This window comes from Bidens hawaiensis, unplaced genomic scaffold (genome assembly GCF_021521415.1).
Source record: "Bidens hawaiensis isolate Kalapana, Puna unplaced genomic scaffold, B.hawaiensis_p1.1 tig00007737_1, whole genome shotgun sequence".
In the NCBI taxonomy this organism is placed as follows: Eukaryota; Viridiplantae; Streptophyta; class Magnoliopsida; order Asterales; family Asteraceae; genus Bidens; species Bidens hawaiensis.
Window position 1 is genome coordinate 339,701 of NW_027491536.1, and position 23,194 is coordinate 362,894.

At 33.0% G+C, this 23,194-nt stretch overlaps 2 protein-coding genes across 2 annotated transcripts; one reads left to right on the forward strand and one right to left on the reverse strand.

Moving 5' to 3' along the window:
* Window positions 1-573: 573 nt before the first annotated feature.
* LOC143635865 (65-kDa microtubule-associated protein 1-like) lies at window positions 574-6,327 on the reverse strand. Its single transcript, XM_077103591.1, has 10 exons — window positions 6,222-6,327; window positions 4,695-4,782; window positions 4,367-4,570; window positions 4,017-4,265; window positions 3,719-3,934; window positions 3,411-3,566; window positions 2,376-2,687; window positions 1,855-1,942; window positions 1,607-1,755; window positions 574-1,031 (listed from the first exon to the last, which is right to left on the reverse strand). Exons 2-10 carry the CDS (start codon window positions 4,764-4,766, stop codon window positions 741-743), a joined length of 1,737 nt encoding a protein of 578 aa, XP_076959706.1. The 5' UTR covers window positions 4,767-4,782; window positions 6,222-6,327; the 3' UTR covers window positions 574-740.
* A 9,208-nt stretch (window positions 6,328-15,535) lies between these two features.
* LOC143635822 (phosphatidate cytidylyltransferase 1-like) lies at window positions 15,536-22,791 on the forward strand. The gene is made up of 11 exons (XM_077103559.1): window positions 15,536-15,630; window positions 15,731-15,984; window positions 16,947-17,098; window positions 17,768-17,909; window positions 18,828-18,984; window positions 19,084-19,131; window positions 19,912-19,998; window positions 20,237-20,365; window positions 20,440-20,496; window positions 20,610-20,693; window positions 22,576-22,791. The coding sequence occupies exons 1-11, from the start codon at window positions 15,544-15,546 to the stop codon at window positions 22,660-22,662; spliced, it is 1,284 nt and encodes a 427-aa protein (XP_076959674.1). The 5' UTR covers window positions 15,536-15,543; the 3' UTR covers window positions 22,663-22,791.
* Window positions 22,792-23,194: the final 403 nt, after the last annotated feature.

Below are 23,194 nucleotides of genomic sequence, written 5' to 3' on the forward strand. Positions count from 1 at the left end.
TCTAATTGTGACGCATGAATTTAGGTGTGCAAAATGAGCTGAGCTGAGCTTATCGCGAGCTCCGATCGATAAAAAGCTATGAGAAACTCATTTAGACTTGTCGAGCATTAACAAGGCTCCTTGTGTATGTTCAAGCCTTACCTCTTTTTAACTTCTATGTATTAGTTACACATTGTACAAGTTGAGATTTAGTTTGTTCAAGGTATAGTACACGAGCATGAGCTTAGCATAGGCTCGTTTAAGGTTTCTCTCAAAATATATAAAAACAATTAAAATAATATATACTAAATAAGCCATGTTCGAGCTTGGAAAAACCACTCACGAGCCGAGCTTGAGCTTTAGAAAAAGAGCTCGAAATGAGTTGAGCTCAAGCCTGGTCAAGATCGGGCTCGAGATGGCTTGTTTGCACCCCTAGGCATGAGTGTCGATGGATCAACCAAAGACCACTTAAATTTTATACAAACGAATTAACGAGTCGAAAACTCTCTTTTAAGTTATTTTAGGGTATCTGGGTTGCTTAATAAAACTAATTACTTTCGGTTACAACCCGACATTAAGCAAATAATCGTTTTAATAAGCAATCCCAAACACCCCGATTAAGCAAAACGATAAAACAAATAGCACAACAGCAATTACTAGAAACTAATATAATGCAACCAAGGTATAGCATTTTTAATCTAGTTACATGAAATCACGAGTATAACCCTAAAGACATTTTTTTTACACGTACCCGGTTCACCTCAAGGTGTAACGGGCGCCGGCTCAGTACCCGACACACGTGAAGCAGCATCCTCTTTTGATATGGCCACGTAGTTGGAAGGTGCAATCGGTCTAGCATTGTCCCGTTTTCCTGACCTAGCTCCAGTTTGGTTCATAGTCAATCGTCGGTTAGGGGTTCCATTTGCTGCACCACCGTTAACACGTGGTCCCACCGCTTTCTTTGTGCTGCTAAGAGGTCGAGCCGGGTTTGGTTTTGACCCGAAGATGGCTTCTTGTTCTGTGTTTAGTTGTTCGTTGAACTTCTTTTGGTCCTGTAAAGATAAAAACGATAAAGCCAGTTTAACGGTTCGTGTAGTGTAAAACGTAGGGGTGTACGTGGTGTGGTTCGGTGCAGTTTTCAGCCAAAACTAAACCGAAAGCCAAAGCTTCGGTTTTGGAGTTTTTGAAACCGTCAGTTTTGGTTTTTCAGTTTCGGTTTTCGGTTTTGTTTCGGTTCGGTTTTTTCGGTTTTTGCCATTTTGAGCTTGAAAATTTTAGGCCGAAAATAAATTTGGCAAAAAATAATAAATTTAGGTATAAATAATTATGTTAATTGTAAAATAATAGACTATTATACATTTGACCAAAAATATTTGAGTTACATATTTACTAAATTCTTATAAATTACTTAATATAAAAATATAAAAAGCACAAAAATTTAGGAATTCGGTTCGGTTCGTTTTTTCAGTTTTTATTACAGGCAAAACCAAAACCGAACCGTTAGTTCGGTTTTTACAAAAACAACCAAATCGTCAGTTTTTGTTTTGGTTCGGTTTTTTCGGTTTGGATTTTTCGGTTTCGGATCGTTTTCCCTAGTAAAAGGTAAACATGAATAGATTTTTCAAACCTTCATCCTTCGTTTCTCTTCTTCTCTTTCGTGTCTGAGCAACGCATACTCGTCCAGCATGGCAAGAAGTGGAACACCATCGTATTCGAAAGTAAGTCCGTGTTCTTCTTCCCATACTCGAGTTTTAGCAACCAATGAGTCAACAAGAGCTGCATATACATTTTAAAAAATTGTGTCATCAATAATACATATAAATTTAGTACAAATCAATTACATGTTTCCAAAATCTGAAAATATTGCGTATTTACCTGGAATTTTGTTGACCAAAATTCTGGCTTTCTCGGCCCGTTTGAGATTCAAGTGTGCACCTCTGCTTGCATTATACCTGTTGTTATCCTGTCGTAAAAAAGTCAAAACTTTGAACATAACTAACAAAATAATTCTATGAAAAACATGCAATTCTGATTAAAAAAACAAAACTAATATTTTGGAAGGTATATGATTTGCAATGTAGCATAATTTTAGCTATCATGCCATACTAAACTAATGGTTTTTAATATGAGTCAACATGGAATGGTTTAGGCACCAAAAATGAAAATTTTGGTTTCTCCATTTCATTAAACTAATAAGGTCGGGTTTCTTTGTTCTCGGTTTTTTGGGCTCGGGCCATTTTAACTCAACAAGAAAAAATTCAAATTTATGGGCTCGGGGATTAATGACATATATATAGAAAAAACAATTATTTATTTTAAAAGGAAAATAAGTACGAAAGCCTTAAAAATAATTAGCTAATTTAGATATGGAGAGAGAGAGAGAGAGAGACTAGTACCCGACTGTAATCGTCAAGCCAACTTTCTTCTTCACATGCTGACATCCATTTTTCAACTTTATCCAAAATATCTTTCCTACTAATTGCCTCTTCTTTTGCTTTAATAATCTGATTATCCATGCCAGCTAACAGTTCAGAAGGCTCAACAGTCCCAGAATCAATAAGGGCCAAAATTTTCTCCCTAGCAGCCTCTGTGTCGATTTCTATGTGGGCCCGTGCAAATATTTCTTCAAGCTCGCCTTGTCTCTTAAACGCGATCTCTTTCATTCTGCTACCTTTAAGCTTATCTAGCCTTTCAACTTCCAGTTTAGCCTAGAAACACACGAACACATGACAAGTGTTCAATGTGATTACAAAACTGTGTTCTTACAAAAATAACATAAATTAAAATTAAAAAAAACTGTTTGCATTAGTGCATGCACTAAAAATACGCTTTTGGTGATTTTTGACCCATCTGATGTGTTTTAGCTAAATTTGTTATTTTACCCTTTTCACGCACAAGACATAAAATGGTTTGGGGTGTAAAATAGCAGAGCTGAGCACAAGCTCGACTAGGCTTGAGCTCAGCTCGTTTTGACTTACTAGAGCTCGAGCTTGGCACGTTTCAAGCTCTTTTTATAAAGCTTGAGCTTGGCTCGTGAGTTATTATTTCAAGCACAGGATCGGCTCGTTTATAATTTATTAATTAATTTATATACTTTTTTTTATTATTTTAATATATTTGAGAAAATCCTTAAACAAGCCAAAGCTCGGCTTGAGTTTGGTTGTGCAATGTACCTTAAACGAGCCAAAGCTCTGTGCAATGTAAAATTAATACATAAAAGTCCAAAAAAAGTAAAACTTAAAAATACACAAGGCTTGACGTGCCTAAACGAGCTTCCCATAGAAGGCTCGAACTCGAGCTCAATAACTAAACGAGCTTTATTTGAGGCTCGAGCTCTACTCGTTTCAAGTATCTTATTGATTAGAGCTCGAGTAGCTCGCGAGTGGCTCAAAATTTCCACAATATATATTCTAAATTAGTGCATATGATACCTGTTCAATTAAATCTAAAGCAAGAGCCCCTGGGACAGTTACTTCATCCACCGAAGCCGATATGTTACACGTAACATGATCAAAACAGCTACGCTCTTCTTTAGAAGTATCCATCAAGTTCCAAAGATCAATCAACTGAGTTGCCAACTCTTGAAGCTGCAGAATTGGAAAACAATTAGAATACATAAACAAGATGCTACAAAACACCTACATATAGTTAAATAAATTCACTAAGTTGTAATGTTATGATAAAAACTATAAATTTCTGCTTAGATTTTCTTAAAAGAAAAAAAAAGTGAATGTTTTACCTTCTTTAAACGTTTATTTTTATCTTCTTCTAAAGCTTCAACAGTCTTAGCAAGAGTAGCTAGAGTGTCGTTGCTTATGCTTTTAGACTGCATACCAGTTGCATCATTTAAGCTTGGATGAACTTCAGTCACCGTGCTGTAGAAATCAATTCCAAGAACCGCACATAAATCATGTATAGTGCTAACAAATTCCAAAACCTTATCCAATCTATCACTCTGCCAAATAAAACAACAAATCAACCAACATTAGTGTTTTCTTCAATTAATTGGTTGTTAAAATATATAGGTCAAACTGTACTTTCTCTTTTTGGAGTTCTTGCAGCCGGTCATTATACTCATCCAGTTTCTTCAACGATAAGTCAGACTCATCAACTTTTGGGCTTCCTGATTGTTGATTACCACCTGCAATTTCTCCACTTATTTTTTGGATGTTTGTTTGAACATTTATAAACTCTTTTATCCTTTCTTCCTTTTGCCTCAATAATTGTTCCAATGCTGGTGCAATTGCAGCAAGCTGTTTCTTTATTGTTCCTGATGTCTTCTGAGGCTGCATATCAAACCAATTATAATTAACAGTTCATTTTTATAGTTGCAAAAAACTAAAAAATAAAAATAGTGCGTCTCTAGTGAAGGTCACGAGTAACTTACTACTCCAACAAATGTTTTCTCTCCAAGGGATGCAAGAAGAGTTGATAGTTCACGTTTAGCATCTGCCAGTGCCTGAATAAGATGTGACCTTGACTTTGCAGCTTGGTCAACTTTCCTCTTATACACGTCTAAACATTCTTGTTCTAGCTGAAGAAGCATCTTATCTCTTTCCTCATCGTTTTCGCCTACTTCGTCCCAAATTTTCTGAATTAACATGGAAAAGTTAAGCATTATATAAAGTTAAAAACATTATCAGTCACTTCACTCTAATTCAGATTATGTGAGTGAAAGCGTAATCTGTGAAACTACATTTGGAATTATATATCACCTGTAACTGATGCAGTAACATCCCACAGTTTGTTTCTCCAATAAAAGGATTTTGTACATCCAGCTCTGCCATTTGGTGTCAATCCAACCTAGCCCAAGTCAACAGTTAGCAATCAAAATTTATTTAAACTATCAATGTAAATAATGCTTAACTTATTGACTGTAAATAATTTACAGTTGCATGGCATTCATTCTATATGACTGTCTAGTATTATAACAATGTGTAATTCTCTTCAAAAGCTTAGAGCTGTGTAAATCACTTGATTAGTACACAAACACAGTGGATAGACAACATAAATATCTACAAAACTGTCATATTCGCATTGCCCAAGCTCAACTAGAAAAAACCGCTAGAATAAAAATTTTCAAAACATTCACAGTATTACATTTTAAAAAAATGCAGGACATCAATTTCTAGTCATATGAACCATAAAAACAATTCATTAAACCCTGTTTCATTGAAAGAAAATCAAAAGTTCATTTCGAATCAAAACAATCTCCATTGCAGAAAGAAAAAAGATCAAGTATTTCAACAATCTAGATCTCAGTTAACTGATTAAGTGCAAAATAACATAGAGTTTCAATAATCCAATCCCTTACCTAAGCCTGTATAATACACAAATGCACACCAATTTATAACTAACAGAGAATAAATTTGAAAACTATAGTTACTTTTAAGTTTCAACGGTCACGGATCTCAAACAAACGAACACTAGATTAGGTTATAACTAACACACAACAAATTCAAGAACTACAATTACGTTTCAACTTCAAAAGTCACAAATCTCAAACGAACCCCAATTACTCTTCGACGCAACAAAGAACAGTGCTTACTCGATGCATATCAAATGTGAAATGTGCAAAATAATAACACCTGCATTTATAAAATTGATAGTAAATTCTTACAGAAATTGAACACTAGATTAGGTTATAACTAACACAGTAACACACAACAAATTTGAAAACTACAGTTACTCCTTAACTTCTAGGTCACAGATCTCGGAACAAACACCGATTTCACGTCGAGTCACAGTGCACTCAATGCATATCAAATGTGTATAATAATAATAATAACTGCATTAATGAAATTAATAACAAATTCTAACAGAAATTGAACACTAGGTAAGGTTACTTCTTAATTTATAGTTCATAGATCTCGAACAAACACCGGTTACACTAATTCACGTCCAGTCACAGTGCACTGAATGTATATCAATTGCATACAAAAACAAGTGCATTTGTAAGCATTTGTAAAATTAATAACAAATTCTTATAGAAACTGAACACTAGATTAGGTTATAACTAACACGCAACAAATTCGAGTCACAGTGCACTCAATGCGTATCAAATGTGTACAATTAGTCAATTACAGCTGCACTTATGAAATTAATGACATATACTTACGGAAATCGAACAAAATTGAAGAGTAGATTAGGTTACAACACCGATTTCACGTAATGTATCAATCAAATGCGTATAATAATAATAATGATAAGTGCGTTAATGAAATTGATAAACGAATACTTACAGAGATTGAATAGTTAATTAGGTTATGATGAAGCTTTTGTTCGTCTGGTTCGTATTGTGTGTGTGTAGATGAAGATGATGACTGAGTACTGACTGACTGACGGTGTTTAATGATATTATTATTATTATGAAAAATTCCCAAAATGTACTCTTTTTATTTTTATTGAAAGATTCTAAATATCTACTCCACAATTAAAATTTCCTTTTTTTGTCCATTTACTAACTTGTTTTCGGCTCTACATTAGACGTCATGTTTCTTAACTCGTCGTCTCCCCTTCATATTAGATCATAATTCGTCGTCTCCCCTTCATATTAGATCATAATTCGTCGTCTCCCCGTCATATTTAGCTCAAAACTCATGGCCTTCACTCCATGTTAGCTCAATACTCATTGCATCCACCTTGTGTTAGCTAAAAGAAAAATTATACCTTATTATTACTAAAGACATGGATTCAAAACTTAATTTAAAAATATTTGAATATTTTAAATTTTATTGGTTTTTAAGTTCTTGTATTTTGGATTTTGGATAATAATATGATTTAGAAAAGTCATGCATACCATCAAATTATTTTATGTGTACCTTTCTTAGATATATATTTATAAATAACAAAATATATTAGATTTATTTTTTTAGTTAACACAGTGGGGAAGCGACGAGTTTTGAGCTAACACGGAGGGGAGAAGGTGCATTTTGAGCTAACATGATGGGGAGTCAACGGGTTATGAACTAATATGGAAGGAGACGGCGAGTTAAGAAACATATCTTCTTGATTTTCTAACATATACCTGAATACGAGTTAATAAAAGGAAAAAGGAGGTATTTGAATTTTGAAGAGACGTATTTAGAATCTATTTAAAAATAAGACATTTTGGGAATTTTTTCTATTATTATTGTTATTATTATTATTATTTGTTATTATATTGTTTGTTATTATATGTGCACCCGTGTTTTCTGGATTATTTACGAAAGTGATATTGCAGAGTGTGGTGAAATGACTTTTTTGCCCTTGAGGGGAAGAGTTGTGGACTTTTATTGACGTCCGTGATTGCCGGTGTGGATAAGAAATATAACCGGAAACTAATAAGCAATAATGGCATAGGTTTTTCTAAAGGTATGGTGACAATGTGACATATTTAACGTGTTTAAAAGTGGGTGTAATTGGGTTGACGTGTTTAATTAAGCGGGTAATGTTTGGGTTGATATATTTATAGAGGTGCATAAATCGGGTTTTTCTAATACCCTTATCAGGTTCGGGTCCGAGTATTGTCTCTAAAAACCTACTCTATGCACCTGATTCGGGTCGGTATAGATACGAGTACTCTAAAACCGGGTATCTGAATACCCAATTTCCAAGTATGAAAAACACTATTTTCAGGGTTTTTTTTGGGATAGATTGAGTTTTATAAAGGGTTGCACTTTTTAGGGTGTTTTTCGGGTATTTTTAAGGAATTTCGCATAATTTTGGGTATTAATTGGGTATTTCAAAAACCTAATTTCAGGTATTGGAAAAACTTGGTTCCGAGTATGGAACCGGTTCTAATTTTCAGGTATTAGTGGGTATAAATCGGGTTCGGTCCCATATGTGTGTTTTGGTACTGAAATGCATACCCTTTTTGTACCCTGCGGGAGGGTGGGGTACGAATTCGGGTAGTAAAACCCGGGTATAAAAAACCCAGTTTTAGGTTTTTTTTCAAACCCCGATTCCGGATTCAGGTTTTTTTGCACCTCTAGTTAAATATGTCGAACCACTAATCCATTTATGGCATTTTCAACATGTTTTTACAACCTTCTAACCCTCTCAGGGCTGGCCTAGACATCCCAGGACACAAATTTTATATTTTTAGTATATATATGTACAAACTTTTTTAAAACATTAACAAGTGAATCTGGAACAAAAAACTTGTAAAAACATAACTAATAAATTAACAATTACTATGTTTATGTTTGATTGGGCTAAAAATATATATAAAAGCTGGTGTAGTAATTTAGTAATTAGTCTGTTTATGTTTAATTGACTCAAAAATTTTGAAATCGTTTTTTTTATACATAAGGATCATTAATCATACTTGTACTGGGCATCGAAATCTCAAGAGCGGTCTTGAGCCCGATTAACAAAGTTATGACTGATAGCCCATTAACCTATGAATCGTTTGTTACGTTAGCTAAATAGGTTATATGAGCCGTGTGTTGTTACATTATTTTAGACTTTTAGATAGTCTTGATTTAAATATTGTGTCTAGTTTGTCTATTACGTTTCCATCATTGTAATAATAGTCGCCACAAACCATAAGAATGTTTTGCTTTTGCGTAAAAATTATTAAAAATTAATAAATATTTTGTTTGACACCTTGTATTAGTAAAAAATATAAAATCATTGTGTAGTGATTGGATGCGGGGACACAACTAGATTTAGGGGCAAAAGTCTTATTATTATAAACTTTTTATATGGCAAAGATTCACATGCTCAATCATACCTTTTAAATAGTTTTAATTATGAATTATTCTATAAAAGAGTAATCAAATTTTAAGATTGTTTTAATCTAGTAATTCATAAATTATTTGTTTCAATTAGGTCACTAAAGTTTCTTTATTTTTTAACTAATCCTATATATTTTAATTGAATAACAGGTTTTGTAGGGTTTTTAAAATTTATTTTTAAATAGTTTAACACTCAAAATACTTTTTTAAAAATTGACAGAATTGGTAAGAATTGAGAAAAAACCTTAATTGTGGAAAAATGTAAAAAAAAAAGTTAAAAAAAATTGATTTTTTTTTGGCAATTTTTTTTGCACTTTTCCGTTATTATTATTTTTTTGCATTTTACACAATTTAAAAATTATTTTTCTCAATTTTCAAAAAAAAATTTTTGCAATGTCAAACTATTTAAAAAAAAACCTACATGTAGGGGTGAGCAAGATAAGGGTCGGACTCTTGAAACCTGGTTACCCGACTCGCAAAACCCTTAATTAGACCCAAATATATAATATGGGTCGAGTAAAGGGTATTTAAATTTCACCTTAAAGGGTAAAAGGGTTTCAAGGGTCCGACCCTTTTTCAAACCATTGACCCTTTTACTAGTTTCTAGATAGATACACTTGAGATTCGCGATTAATCTGAAATTTATGAGAGATTTGTATTTCATATATGATTTATCCGAAATTTCCCAATTACTAAGAAAAATAAAAATAGAGGGTCATACTACTGATTGGAAACATATATATGGGAATCACTGAATTGTTCTCTATATGTAATTTGTAAATGTGAATATTATATGCAAAAGTTCAAATTCAAATGGATGATTAACTTTCAAACTTTAAAGTTAGACTTTACTATGTTATTAAATGAAAGTATAATTGTTCTAAGATTCATATATTAAAGTCATAAATGAGATATGATTACTGCCTAAAAGGGTAAAGGGTACGGGTAGGGTATTAAGTAAAAGGGTAGGGTCTTACCCTTTGAACAACCCTACCTACATGACATGCTATACAGGTAAAATATCTATGATTAGAACAAAAAGAAAATTTTAGTAATCTGATTTGAACAAAATATTTTATGAGTATCCCTTTTAATTAATACATTATATATTTCCCTTAAAAATTTATAGCTCGTAAATGAAGATGGAAGAAAAAAAAAACAAATCTCACTTAATTTTAGGACTGAATGTGTTTCTTGGGAAAAACGATTATAACCAATGTTTTCACAACCAAATCAATCATCAAATCCACCGTTTGATAATTCACTTGCTCGTCATTCCGACCAATAATCTAGACTCAAAAGGTCTCATGTTTAAATTTGACAACTAAAAACCCTTACAAAAGTTAGCAAAAAAATATATATTTGAAATTTGTCCAACTGCTGAACCGCTGGTTGGTTAGGTTCCTGATCCACAAGGACGAAGCCATAGAGGGGTCAAGAGGGTCTCCTGACCGACTGACCCCCGACCATAATAATGTATTGGATTTCTTATATATATAATCTATAATTTTTCTAAAAAAGCAGGTATTTCATGTTAACCTATCGAAAAAAGTTCTGATTCCGTCACTGTTAATCCAAAAATGAATAAACATTGGTCGGGACTTGGGACCATGTATATATTTTCTTAAAAGGAATAACTAAAAGTGAAATAAGTATTAAAATAAAACAGAAGAAAGACAAAAACATGACAAGAGTCGAAAGCTAATATATCGACTAACATTCTTCCTAAATCCTTAACCGGAGTTTAACTAGAGTTAAAGTGAGCCTGTTTCATTTGCATGTAGCCAATCCAGTGGGACATGTCGTACAGATGTTCATCACATGCAATCTGGACTCATTCTCATAATCATCAATCATTTAATCATAAACCTATGTCATATCCATCCATGCAATAATATATTAATTGCTGTATATATAAAAAAGTCCTTTTGTTTAAAAAAGTAGACAAATTACATTATAGTTTATCAAGTTTCTTTTTAATTTATCATTCTTAACAACTATTCACAATTAACAACACATATTTATATAAAAATGTATGTTAATAATTCAAAACGGGTCATCAGGCATTAACTACGTGAACGTCGGAGTGGCCGGACTCAATCCGTATAAACATTTTCATAAACCAGGGTGACCGGCTCAAATATTTAGGACAAAAACGAGTTATTTACACTACATAACAAATTTTCAGAAGAAAACGCATAAATCTACACTGCTTAGCAAAAAAAACGGGGGTGAGCGAAGCTACCCCGGGCCGCAAGCTTCCTCCTTGAGTCTACGTCAGTATACCTAAGACCAAGACTTATGACGAAACGTCTATAGGCTCCCACACATCATTTTTGTGTGTAGCGAAGTTGATGCTTCTTCTAGACATATATGTGCATGCTCGTGCCCGTCATGTCATGTCAAACAAGATTATAAATATTGTTTTGAACATTTTGTTTATTTTGTATGTGATTGCATGTGTGGAGGGTCATCTCCATTAGGAGTGTAACCAAGCTGAGACGAGTCTCATAATTTTTAGGTGATATCTACAAAATGATCATGGGGTTGAGTTTTGTAAAACAATATTAATCACAAAATTCAGAGATGTCACTGGTTTAAAACTAGTGGGATCTCGGCAAAAAAAAAGCTCCTGTGAATTTCTTGTAGGAACTTGAAGAGATATCTACTCTCCGACTAGCATACGTTCTTATGTTTGAATGGGCAGGGGGGGCACGCTTGTATAGACCTTACTAGAGTTTCCCCTTTGTCGGGCTTAGGGATACTGGGTTTGTTGTTAGGCAGGTTATGTTCAAGACGCATCAGGAAAAAATGCTAAGCATGAGAAAACATATGCCGAGAATCAACACGTCTTCATTCTCTTTGCTTTTGCTGCATTTGGGCCCCTTGCCCCGAAGCTATTACGTTTCTTAAAAGATTTCAACTGGTCATGCACAGTATCGACGCTTTGTTTTCAATATGATCGGATTTGTCATTCAAAAAGGGGTGGCAGCGCAACTTGTTACCTACTTACCTACCTCTCTATTATAATTGGATAATTTTGTTTAATATATGAACCATACGTTACATAGGTGATTTCTCCTCTTAACTCTTATCTAAAATAAATATTTTACTAGATAGCATTTTAATATTATATTATTATCAAAAGAGGCATAAATCTACGGCCACATTTAACCTTGTGATCATGTTTTCTTTTGGAAATAGATGATACGATTATAACGTGATACCAACTCGTACTTTTTTATCAAAAAAGAACATTATAAATTTAATGCCAACTCACGTTATATTTATATATTTGCCCCTTTTAATGGTACGTTCATGCTTCTAATGTGTTCTTGTATATCCTAACAAAGATGGAAAAATTCAGCATCCGTTTTATATACTCCCTCCGTCCCATTTTAAGTGTCCTAATTTGAATTTTCAATTCTTTCTTGTTTAACTTTGACCGACAATATATTTGGTTGTGTTATATAATACTTGATGAAAATTATATCAATGTAAAATACATTTAAACCCAATCCATTCATATATTTTACATCAAGTATTATATAACAAACAAAAATATTGTCGGTCAAAGTTAAACAAGAAAGACTTGAAAAATTAAATTATGACACTTAAAATGGGACGGAGGGAGTAATTCTTTTGTTCCAATAATGGTATGTTTAAAATACGGGAAAATCTTCAAATAGTCTAGTTTGACTCAAAATTTTCAGAAATAGCCCATGTTTTACAAAAATCCTCAAAATAGGCTAAAAATCATGTCGGATTGGTATAGCCTATCAAATGTTGACATGTATTCAAATTCTCCGGTGGATCCGACTTTTTTTTTAAGTTATTCGACGGATTCGTATTCTAGGCAACGTAATAATAAACAGTCGGATCCGACGGTTCAGTTCATGCTTCCGTCAGATCTGACTGGTTAATTTGTCCGTCGAATCCTAGATTTTCAATTAATTTGAAGGTTTTTTATTTTGAGTTCTAGAGTGAAATACAACACTATGGTTGTGTTCTCCTCGAAAAACTAAACGATTTACGCTATAGATTTGTTCGATTTTGTGATCATATAAGAAAGATAAAGATGGAGGTTGATTATGGAGGGTTAGTGTTTAAAAGGTAGAAAGTGAAGAAGGACGGTGTTGAAATTCCTTTGGAACCGAGGGATTTTCAGGCCATTTTGGGAATTTTTATAGAGCATTGGCTATTTATGAAAATTTTAGGTCATATTAGACTATGTTAGGGATTTTCCTAGGCGTGTTATGGTCTTAAGCACGTCGTCTTTTAGTATCAACGCATGCTTATATCTCAATCTCTTAACTTTCATATAAACAAAGGTTATAGTCTTATAGACTTATAGTTCTTAAATTTTCTTTTATAATTAGTCTTACACCATTTATATATGTTGATCGCTAGTATTGTTATCATTTCTCATAACGTATTTTACTTTACTCAGTTCCACATCCATTTTTAAACGTGTTCTATGTCGACTAAGTTATCCCTTTGACGTATTTCTTTTTCAACCTTCTTTCGTCAAAGACATATATGCTTACTCGATAATATAAAGCATCCTACAATCTTCGTAACATGCTAACTGATGCCAGATTGCTAAATCATCAAACTATCAAACTCGAATCATGTAATTCTCAGATTGGACTAACCAACATAATTGTTTTGGTTGGTTTGTTTCAAAGATTTATGAACATACCTTAAGTTTTAATTCACTTATGGTTTATGAGTCATTTGTATTACAAGTTAAAGACTTGTACTCTTTAACCAGAGACAGATTGAGTAGGTAAAGGAACAATATGCCACGAATCTTGGGACTTTTGTTTACTTCCATCAAATTTATATATGTAGCTGGATAACATATTTTCTTAAATAATTGAAATTAGGTTAGACTCCATCATTCTTCATTATTGGTACATGAAACTTAAAACTGCGTTATAGTCATAAATATAAAATAGTTAGACGAGTTATATTCATGTATGACACTTGTATTAAGCGCGCAATTTATAACCTGTTAAACACATTAAGACATGAATTGTCAGCCAGGGGGAGGGGGGGGGGGGTTGATCATTAGAACCGAGGAACACGATTTTCTAGTCAAAAGATGAACCACGGTTGTGGACACGCGTGTCTAAATTAGGAGCCATGACCGTAGCATATCATGAAGGAACAAATTAGGAGAACAAAAATAGATTAACGAATACAAACCCACACTTAAATGAATCACATCCATGGTCTAGTAAAAAAACATGTATCCACAACCGATGAGTTCTCGAATTCTCTCATTATGAAGCAGTGGCGAAGCTTGGACAAGAACGCCTGAGGGAAAAGGACTCAAAATGTATTAAAAAAATCATAACCGGGGGGGGGGGGGGGGGGGGTCAGACTCAAATTTTCGGTCTAAAACGAGTAAACTTACACTATATATGTATAAAGATTTTCAGGCGTAAAATGGTAAATTTACACCAATGCACAAAGAAATAGGAGGGGCCCGCCCATGTTAAGACATGAGTTTTCTCGTGATCACACCTTTAACATTGTGTTTAAATGTGTTATAATATATAGTTAAAAACTTTATGCTTGGCCATCAACACAATGACAAATAATGACGAAAACCTATACTACTTTATGTATCATAAATTTATTACCATTAATGACATATGAATTTAAATCAAGGCTCATATTATTCAAAAAACATACGTACGTAGAGATTGAAGCGGTTAGGGTTAATTTGCATGCATATGCTCGTCATCTTGTTCTTGAATTCATGAGTAAGATCTCTTATATATTTCATTAATAACTTTTTACAGGATATTTATGTTTTTCCTCAAAATTGGATCAATGTAACGTTTAATTTCTTCATAACCCGAAGCATATATCCGTGATCGTTAATATCAGTGTAGGTTTTATGTTTTCGTGTTAAATAATATTCATCAAACAATTTCAATTTATTATTCGTTAATACAAACAAATATTATTGTTGAATACGTACATGCAATATTTTCACAAATTTGCTTGTTTACCATTTGATAGAGTTTAACTATTAATCCCAGTAAATGTTGTAATATTGTGAATATTATATAGCTTTAGGGTTTTGTATCTTTGGGCGCCATCGGGATTATCGATCAAGAAGAAAGATTGATGGGTTTGTTGAGATCAACGACGATGGGGAGATTATGATTAACACGTGTTAGGCTCTGATACCATAAAAGTGTGTATGGTATTATAATTTTGATGATATATAGTTGTGTACCATTAAAAAGAAACAAATATGCAAAACCCTGAAGCAAATTACATTGGGCTTAATGTTAAGTGCACTAACATTGCAACTTGCTTTCGCATTTTTTATCGTACATGTTCACATATATATATCGGTTATAGAAGGTTAGTTACACGAGGATGAAAAATAGATAATCTTACATGTGATAGAAGAGAACAATGTCCTTCGTTTTGTAACACCAAGGTACAATAAGTTACATTATAGTGCATCGGCTATGGACAAGAGAGACGAGTATCCATATAAAATGCCCTAACTAAAATATCACCAACACATATTGGATGTGTTGAATGTGGATCCCCGCCCCGCCGGGGGGGGGGGGGGGGTTATAATTTTCATCACATTAATGAAAGTTCATTTTATAAACCATAGTGTTTATAATTTACTTGTTGTCTTGCTTTATGAAAGTATGCAGTATATATGTTTGAAGCCTTGAACTTGCTTATATACATCCCTAGACTTAACCTTAACAAGAAGCTCATTTCCATTTTTAACATTTTTCTTGTATGCTTCTTAAGGTGCCACAAACATTTGATTTCTGCATCAAAGTAACATTCAGCAAAAATGAACGTAAAATTAATGGACAAAAGTCTTCAAAGCCCTCGATCACCTTCAACTATCCGATCTCGGCATAGGAAAAAATCAACTGAGGTTTGTTCATGATAAATATGCATAATAATATATCCAAACCATATACACTTATATGACTTGCATATATTTACTTTGTTTTCTTTTGGGATGATATATATAGGCTTTTCCAAATGTAGTGAAGTTAAGTGACAATAATTTGCTCCTCAATGACCAAAACAAATACAAATCGATGTGGGTTCGAACATATTCGTCCGTTTGGATGCTTTTGTGCTTCATGTTGGTTGTCTACTTGGGTCATATTTATCTATGGGGTATGATCGTCGTTATCCAAATATTAATGACGAGCGAGCTATTTAACTTGCTTAGACGAGCCCACGAAGCTAAGCAGCTTCCGGGATTCAGACTTCTCAACTGGTAACAATGCTAACTATATTGGATTATCATATGGAGTTTTAATCACTTCAATGGGATGTTTTAACTTTTACGTTGCTTATTAAAAAGTTTATCTGCAATAAAAAAGGATCTAGCAGTGCAACTTGTTGCCCGTTTGCCTTCTATTTCGATGTGTGTATGTGTGTGTGTGTATGTATATATATATATATTATGCTTACAATTTAATATTTCACATGTGCATTGCAGCATTGGTTTTTATTAATCGCAACTATCATCTTTTGGTCGTTGTCAGTCCCAACTAACGAATTGGCAAATAAAGATCCCACCTTTTATTGTCTGCGACTAACAGAATTCCAACGTAGTTAGTTGCAGGTCGCCTGAAAAACGTTTTTGCCCTGAAAACTTACATTTTTTCCTAAAAACTCAAAATTTACGTCTCAAACATCTTTGTAACCCTTGGATTGGACCTTTAGTAACCTTTTTCTAGTAAAAGCCCCAGTTATTGAGGTCGCCGGAACTCTAGAACCGTCATCGGAATCGGTTGGTGTGTGCTCAAGCGGTGGTGGTTGGTTGGTGGTGAGTCACTTGGGGGTGGTGGTGGTGTTCTGGTTGTGTTCTTGTTGAATTTTCCGGCAAAAAAAATGACTTTTCCAACCAAAAGTGTTTTTCCAGCGACCTGCAACTCTGCAAGTAACGCACTAGGATTCTGTTAGTCGCGAACTGTTGGGAACAAATATGTTAAAAGATGGGACTGACAACAACCAAAAGATAATAGTTGGGATTAATAAAAACCAAAATACCTATTTCAAAGTCTAAACTGATTATTCATGGTATACTAAAATTACAAGTTTACCCTTACAATGAAATAGTCGTTTTTCGATAAGTTGTTTAAATAAGCAATCCCAAAAACGTTGTGAATGTAAAGTTGGGTCGTGTTTAGTTTTTGCTGTCGTGGATAATGAAATAGCAATGTGGTGTCACAGGCACTTCTTCTTCACCGCAATGTTGTTCGTGTACGGTCGCATGCTTGGTCAACAGTTAATGCATGCTGTAACTCCTGATAAATTCTTCTACAAGCTCGCAATGCGTTTTATGAAGTATCAAATGGTTATCTGTTATTTCTTATATATTGCAGGTACATTTCAAGTAGTAATATATTCATTGTTTACACCTCTATTATGTATTGTTGTTAAATTATCAATGTTTTGAAGTATATATATATATACATGGACTAGTTTGATAATGTAGTTACAAGCAATCTCATTAGAGAAAAAAATGGCACATAAGTGAGAAACCGACCGCCATCATGTGTGGGCCTTTGGTGAACTGTTCGTGAATGGTTCGGCGGGCAGTTCGTTTATTTAATAAAGGAACGAGCATGAACAAAAAAATTGTGTTTGTTTAATTAAACGAACGATCATGAACACATGTACACTCATTTATTTATGTTCGTTTATGTCTGTTTTTTATATTTGTTTTAATAGAAAACAATTAATTATTGTCTAGATAAGTCATCTACTTAAAGGTTTTATATTTGTTAATTTGTGTTCATTTAAGTGTTTTCATTTATGTTCGTTTGTGTTCATTTACATTTGTTCATATATGTTCATTTAGATTTTAAACAAACGTATATAAACGAACACAAAGTTCATTGTTTAAATAAACGAACATGAACATAAATATTTATTCGATTAACTGTTCTTGTTCGTTCGATTCGTTTACAGGCTTTCATTATTCACATTGATGAATACATCGGTCTCAAAGTGTTTTTATACGCTAATATGATATTGTCTATTCATTACAGGGTTCATGTGGTTCATTCTGACACTAAAGAAAAAAATGTACAAGTATCAGTTTAGTCAGTATGCATGGACTCACATGATTTTGATAGTAGTATTTACACAGTCTTCCTTCACTGCTGCCAATATCTTTGAAGGGTTATTCTGGTAAATATGATTCATCAATTTATTCAAATTTATATATTTAATATTGTTTTTAAAGGTAAAATATTTTTATGCAGATTTATATTATAGGTAAGAAACTTTGTTAATAACCATACAAATTACAAATATTTACTAGTGAACTTTTCAAGTAAAATGATTTAAGGGAATCTGACCCGGGTACGTTGTCAAAGTGAGAGTTGGCAGGCGATGCGCTAGTAACTTTGACCATGTTGACTTTTCTTTCTGATGTAGCGATGATTTGGCCTATAGAAACCAATTAATTAACAATATTACCTTCAGTAATCTTTTTTTTTAAGTTCATTACATTTCTTATATTTATAGATCATGGTGATGATAATAATAATAATAATAATAATAATAATAATAATAATAATAATAAAGTATGTTACCTAAAACTAGGGCTGGCAAAATGTGACCCGTTGGGTTGTATTAAAATGTATATAATGGCTCAGAATTGGTCAAACTAAAAAAAGAAAATGACTGAAACGGATCAAAACGGGTTGACATTTCTCGAGTTTTTTTTTTAATATGGAACGAAAAAAACGGAGTAAACTTTTTAGTACTTTTACTTTTTTTAGTTTTTGATTAATATTTCAAGTTGTGATTTTTTTATTATTTTTTTTGAATTTTTTAATGAGGTGTTTTGAAATGGGTCAAAATGGGTTGAGATTTCAGAAACCCCTCGTTAACATAATAAAAAAAATAATTAAAAAATTATAACTCGAAATATAAATCAAAAACTTAAAAAGTAAAAATACCAAAAAATTTCTCCGTTTTTCTCGTTCCATTAAAATTTGCCATATGAAAATTCCCTCAGCTGGTTTATGACTTATGTTTTTTATCTTATTTTTTTCCAAATTTTTATTTGCATGTTTATATATATATTGAATGTTCATGCAGGTTTCTCCTCCCGGCATCGCTTATTTCAACTAACGATGTAGCCGCGTATTTCTTTGGATTTTTCTTTGGGAGGACACCTCTTATCAAGATTTCTCCTAGGAAAACATGGGAAGGCTTTATAGGAGCGTCCGTTACGACAGTTATTGCAGCATTTTTTGTAAGATTATATTTCAACTTAAAAGTCAAGTTCATTATTTTTAAGATCAGAAGTTATTACTTTGTTATTCTAAAGATTTAATATAAATTTTTTATGTAGCTTGCAAATGTTTTGGGTCATTACCAGTGGATGACATGCCCAAGAAGAGTAAGTTTATATACTTCGTGTTATGTTTTTATCGCACAACGGTCAAACAAGTTAAACGGGACAAATAGGCTGTTCATAGATAGTTTTTTACTGAAATACTTTAGTTTTTGTAAACAATATTTGCAGGGCCGTCTCCAAAAATCGTTAAAATTTTTTGGGCCGAAGGCGAAAATTTTTTGGGCCTCATATAAGCTGAGAAATTGGGCTTAAACAAATATATTTTCTTTCATAGATATATATATATATAATAAATATTTCAATAAAAAAATTTGGGGGGTGTCGGGCCAGGGGCCCTGCATATTTGACAGACTAACTGCTGATAAAAAAAAGTTTAAAAAATATTTAACAAAAAGTTTTCGGGTCAACTCGACCTCGCCCGGCCCATTTTGTCACCTATATTACAGTAGGTTGTTCATAGATGGATTTTTTACTGAAATAGTTTAGTTTTTATAAATCATATTTGCAGGGCCGTCTCCAAGAATCGTTATAATTTTTTGGGCCGAAGGTGGAAAAAAACTGGGCCTTATATGAGTTGAGTAATTGGGCTTAAACATTAAGAACATATTTTTTTCATAAAAATAAACAATTAATATTTTATAAAAAGTTCAGGGGCTGTCGGGCTGGGGGCCGTCAACCACCCGGCCCTGCATATTTGACAAACTAATTGCTGATAAAAAAGTTTAAAAAAACATTGAACAAAAAGTTTGCGGGTCAACTTGACCTGGCCCGGCCCATTTTGCCACCTAAATTACAGTATCTTATTATGAGGCTGCTATGCAGGATTTTTCAACAGGTTGGCTTGAATGTGATCCAGGCCCATATTTTAAGCCAGAAATATTTGAGTTACCCAAAGAGATATCTCAAGTGGTATGTGTTAAATCCCTCATAATAATAATAATAATAATAATAATAATAAAATAACAACTAGATGCAAATAATATGGTAACTTGTTTTAATATTATTATATTATTATTATTATATATCTCAAGTGGTATGTGTTAAATCCCTCATATTTTAAAAAATAAATAATAAATAATAATAATAAAATAACAACTAGATGCAAATAATATGGTAACTTTTATTAAAACATTGCATATGCATGCAGCTACCATGGAAAGAAATAACAGTTTTACCAGTGCAGTGGCATGCTTTATGCCTTGGTTTATTTGCATCGGTTATAGCACCATTCGGAGGCTTTTTCGCAAGCGGGTTCAAACGAGCCTTTAAAATTAAGGTGTGTGTCGGTTTTCATCGTTTAAATTAAAAAAAATCATTTTTTTGTATTAATATGCTGTTATTTTTTTTAAGGATTTTGGTGGCAGTATTCCAGGACATGGTGGATTTACCGACCGAATGGACTGTCAGGTAATGTAGTTACTAGTGAGTTGATTTCGATCATATTTTATTTCAAACGAGTTGAAATAAAAATATATAAAATGCATAACTCGTTTTTTTTTTTTTTTAAATAATGCTTGCAGATGGTTATGGCTGTTTTTGCTTACATCTACCATCAGTCTTTTGTTATTCCACAATATTATCCGGTTGAGATTCTTTTCGAACAGGTATGTTATTTTCCGTGTGTAAGATACTACTTGAATTGCTCATTTAATATTTTCATTTGCGAATTCCGCTTAGTTATTTCAATAGAAAAAAAATTATATGATTTTAATTTCTAAGTTGTGTTTTTTTTGGGGGGGTGGGGGGGGGGGGGTTAAAGTTAAAAATACTACCGTTTGAATATGTAATATTTCTGAAGTTTCAAAAACAAAGAAATAGCGATACAAGAAACGGGTCAAACATGTTGAAATTGTCATGCATAATCTGTTTAACAGACGGAAACACAAAAATGATTTTTTTATGCATAAAACGTACGAAATCATATTATCAAAATTAATTAACTTTTATATATAATCATATCAAACACTAACACTAACCACTTGCAATGAATTAAGACATAAGTGTTGATGTTAACCATTTTTAAAAATTAATACCAACTATCCTGACCGACCCCTTATTTAAAAAAGCGCGCCTTATGCGAGCCATCACTCCAACAATGTGACTATGTGAGGCGCAATGTAAATACTTGAGCCTCGCGTACGTGATATGTGATTTTTAATAATAATACTGACCTGTATGACTGTAAATGAACTGAACGTTTGGTGAATTGTTCGTGAACCATTCAACGGGAAGTTCGTTTATGTTCGTTTATTTATTAAACGAACGAACATGAACACATGTTTCGTTCGTTCATTTATGCTCATGAACGTTTGTTTATGTCTGTTTATTTATCTGGAAAATAATTAAATATTATCTGCATAAGTCATCTACTTAAAAGTTTTATATTCGTTAATGTGTTCATTTAAATGTTTTCATTTATGTTCGTTTATGTTTGTTTGTGTTCATTTACATTTGTTCATATATGTTCATTTAAATCCTCTTATCTTTGTTCAGCTATGTTCGTTTAGATTTTAAACAAAAGAACATAAACAAACACAAATGTTCATTTTTTTAAGGAAAATTGGTTTTTATTGGTCCCAACTATTTTATTTTTGTCGGCGCTGGTCCCAACTATCATTTTGGCTGGCAACGGTCCCAACTTTCACATACGTTGAATCCACCAGTCCGCGACTAACGGAGTACTAACTCCGTTAGGTAAAATCTGATGTGTCGTCCTAGTTGTTAAAAGCCTGATGACATGGGCATCCTACGTGGACCGCCTGTGTATTATAACCAACGTTTTATACTTAAACATTATACAAACATAAATTCCGTTAGTCGAGAATTTGGGGATATAGGGTTGTATAATCTGGGAATTTATGTTTGTATAATGTTTAAGTATAAAACGTTGGTTATAATACACAGCCGGTTCACGTAGGATGCCCATGCCATCAGGCTTTGACAACTAGGACGACACATCAGATTTTACCTAACGGAGTTAGTACTCCGTTAGTCGCGGACTGGTGGATTCAACGTATGTGAAAGTTGGGACCGTTGCCAGCCAAAATGATAGTTGGGACCAACGCCGGCAAAAATAAAATAGTTGGGATCAATAAAAACCAATTTTCCTTTTTTTAAATAAACGAACATGAGCAATAAATAAATATTTGTTCAATTAAGTGTTCGTGTTTGTTTAAAGTTAAATGAACGAACCCGAACATGCCCTTGTTCGTGTTCGTTCAATTCATTTACAGTCTTTCATTATTCACATTGATGAATACATGAGTCTCAATCTCTAGGCTCTGCCAATTTTATTTGTGTTCGTGAATCATTAATGAACACATTTATTTCCTTAATGAACAAACATGAGCATAAAATCTCGTACGTTCGTGAACACGAAAAAGGCCTTATTCATGTTCGTTCGGTTCGTTTACAGCCCTACTCACCCGTCTAATGGATTTTATTGTTAACTTAATATTAATATACCAATTATGTTTTATGCAATAGATATTAAGAAGTCTTAATTTGGAGGATCAAGAGTTACTTGTCACAAAACTGAAGGAAGTAATGGATGCAAGAAACCTCCAACACTAATTAATATATTGGTTATGTGAAGCATCAACTCAACAAACAATTTATACATTAATAGTTATACTATTTGTTCATTCTTTTATTAATTTTGTCTTTTATTATAGATTTGTAATTGGTGTAGATTGCAACATTGTTACACCCTAATCATATTTAGGGTCACATTAAAACTTTTATATATCGTCACAATTATATTATTGTGAGATAATGCTGGTGATTGAAAAGCTAGAACAATTAATGATATGTTTTGATTAATACGTCTTTTCAAGAAAACTGTTTTTAGTAGGGTTTTCGAATCGATCATGTAACGTTTTAAGGTCGTATCGAGCCAATACCCACCACCCTATATTGGTTTTAAATAATCTCAATTATGTCTTATTGGCAAATATTTCAATTTAACACTTGGCCGATGGTGGTCCCAACTAAAGGTGTATTTGTTTACAACAGTTCGCGACTAACAGAACCCTAACACCTTTAGTTGCAAATCTCCAGAAAAACGATTTTGTTGGAAAACTTGCATTTTTCGTTGGAAAACTCA

Bases quoted from the DNA above. Each gene is read 5' to 3' on its own strand.
- LOC143635865 (XM_077103591.1), bottom strand. From the start codon at position 4,766: ATGGCAGAGCTGGATGTACAAAATCCTTTTATTGGAGAAACAAACTGT. The intron at 4,571-4,694 runs GTGATATATAAT...ATGTTAATTCAG, and splicing joins TGTTACTGCATCAGTTACAG to AAAATTTGGGACGAAGTAGG. The intron at 3,935-4,016 runs GTACAGTTTGAC...TTTATTTGGCAG, and splicing joins AAGAACTCCAAAAAGAGAAA to AGTGATAGATTGGATAAGGT.
- LOC143635822 (XM_077103559.1), top strand. From the start codon at position 15,544: ATGAACGTAAAATTAATGGACAAAAGTCTTCAAAGCCCTCGATCACCT. The intron at 18,985-19,083 runs GTAAGATTATAT...TTTTTTATGTAG, and splicing joins CAGTTATTGCAGCATTTTTT to CTTGCAAATGTTTTGGGTCA. The intron at 20,366-20,439 runs GTGTGTGTCGGT...ATTTTTTTTAAG, and splicing joins AACGAGCCTTTAAAATTAAG to GATTTTGGTGGCAGTATTCC.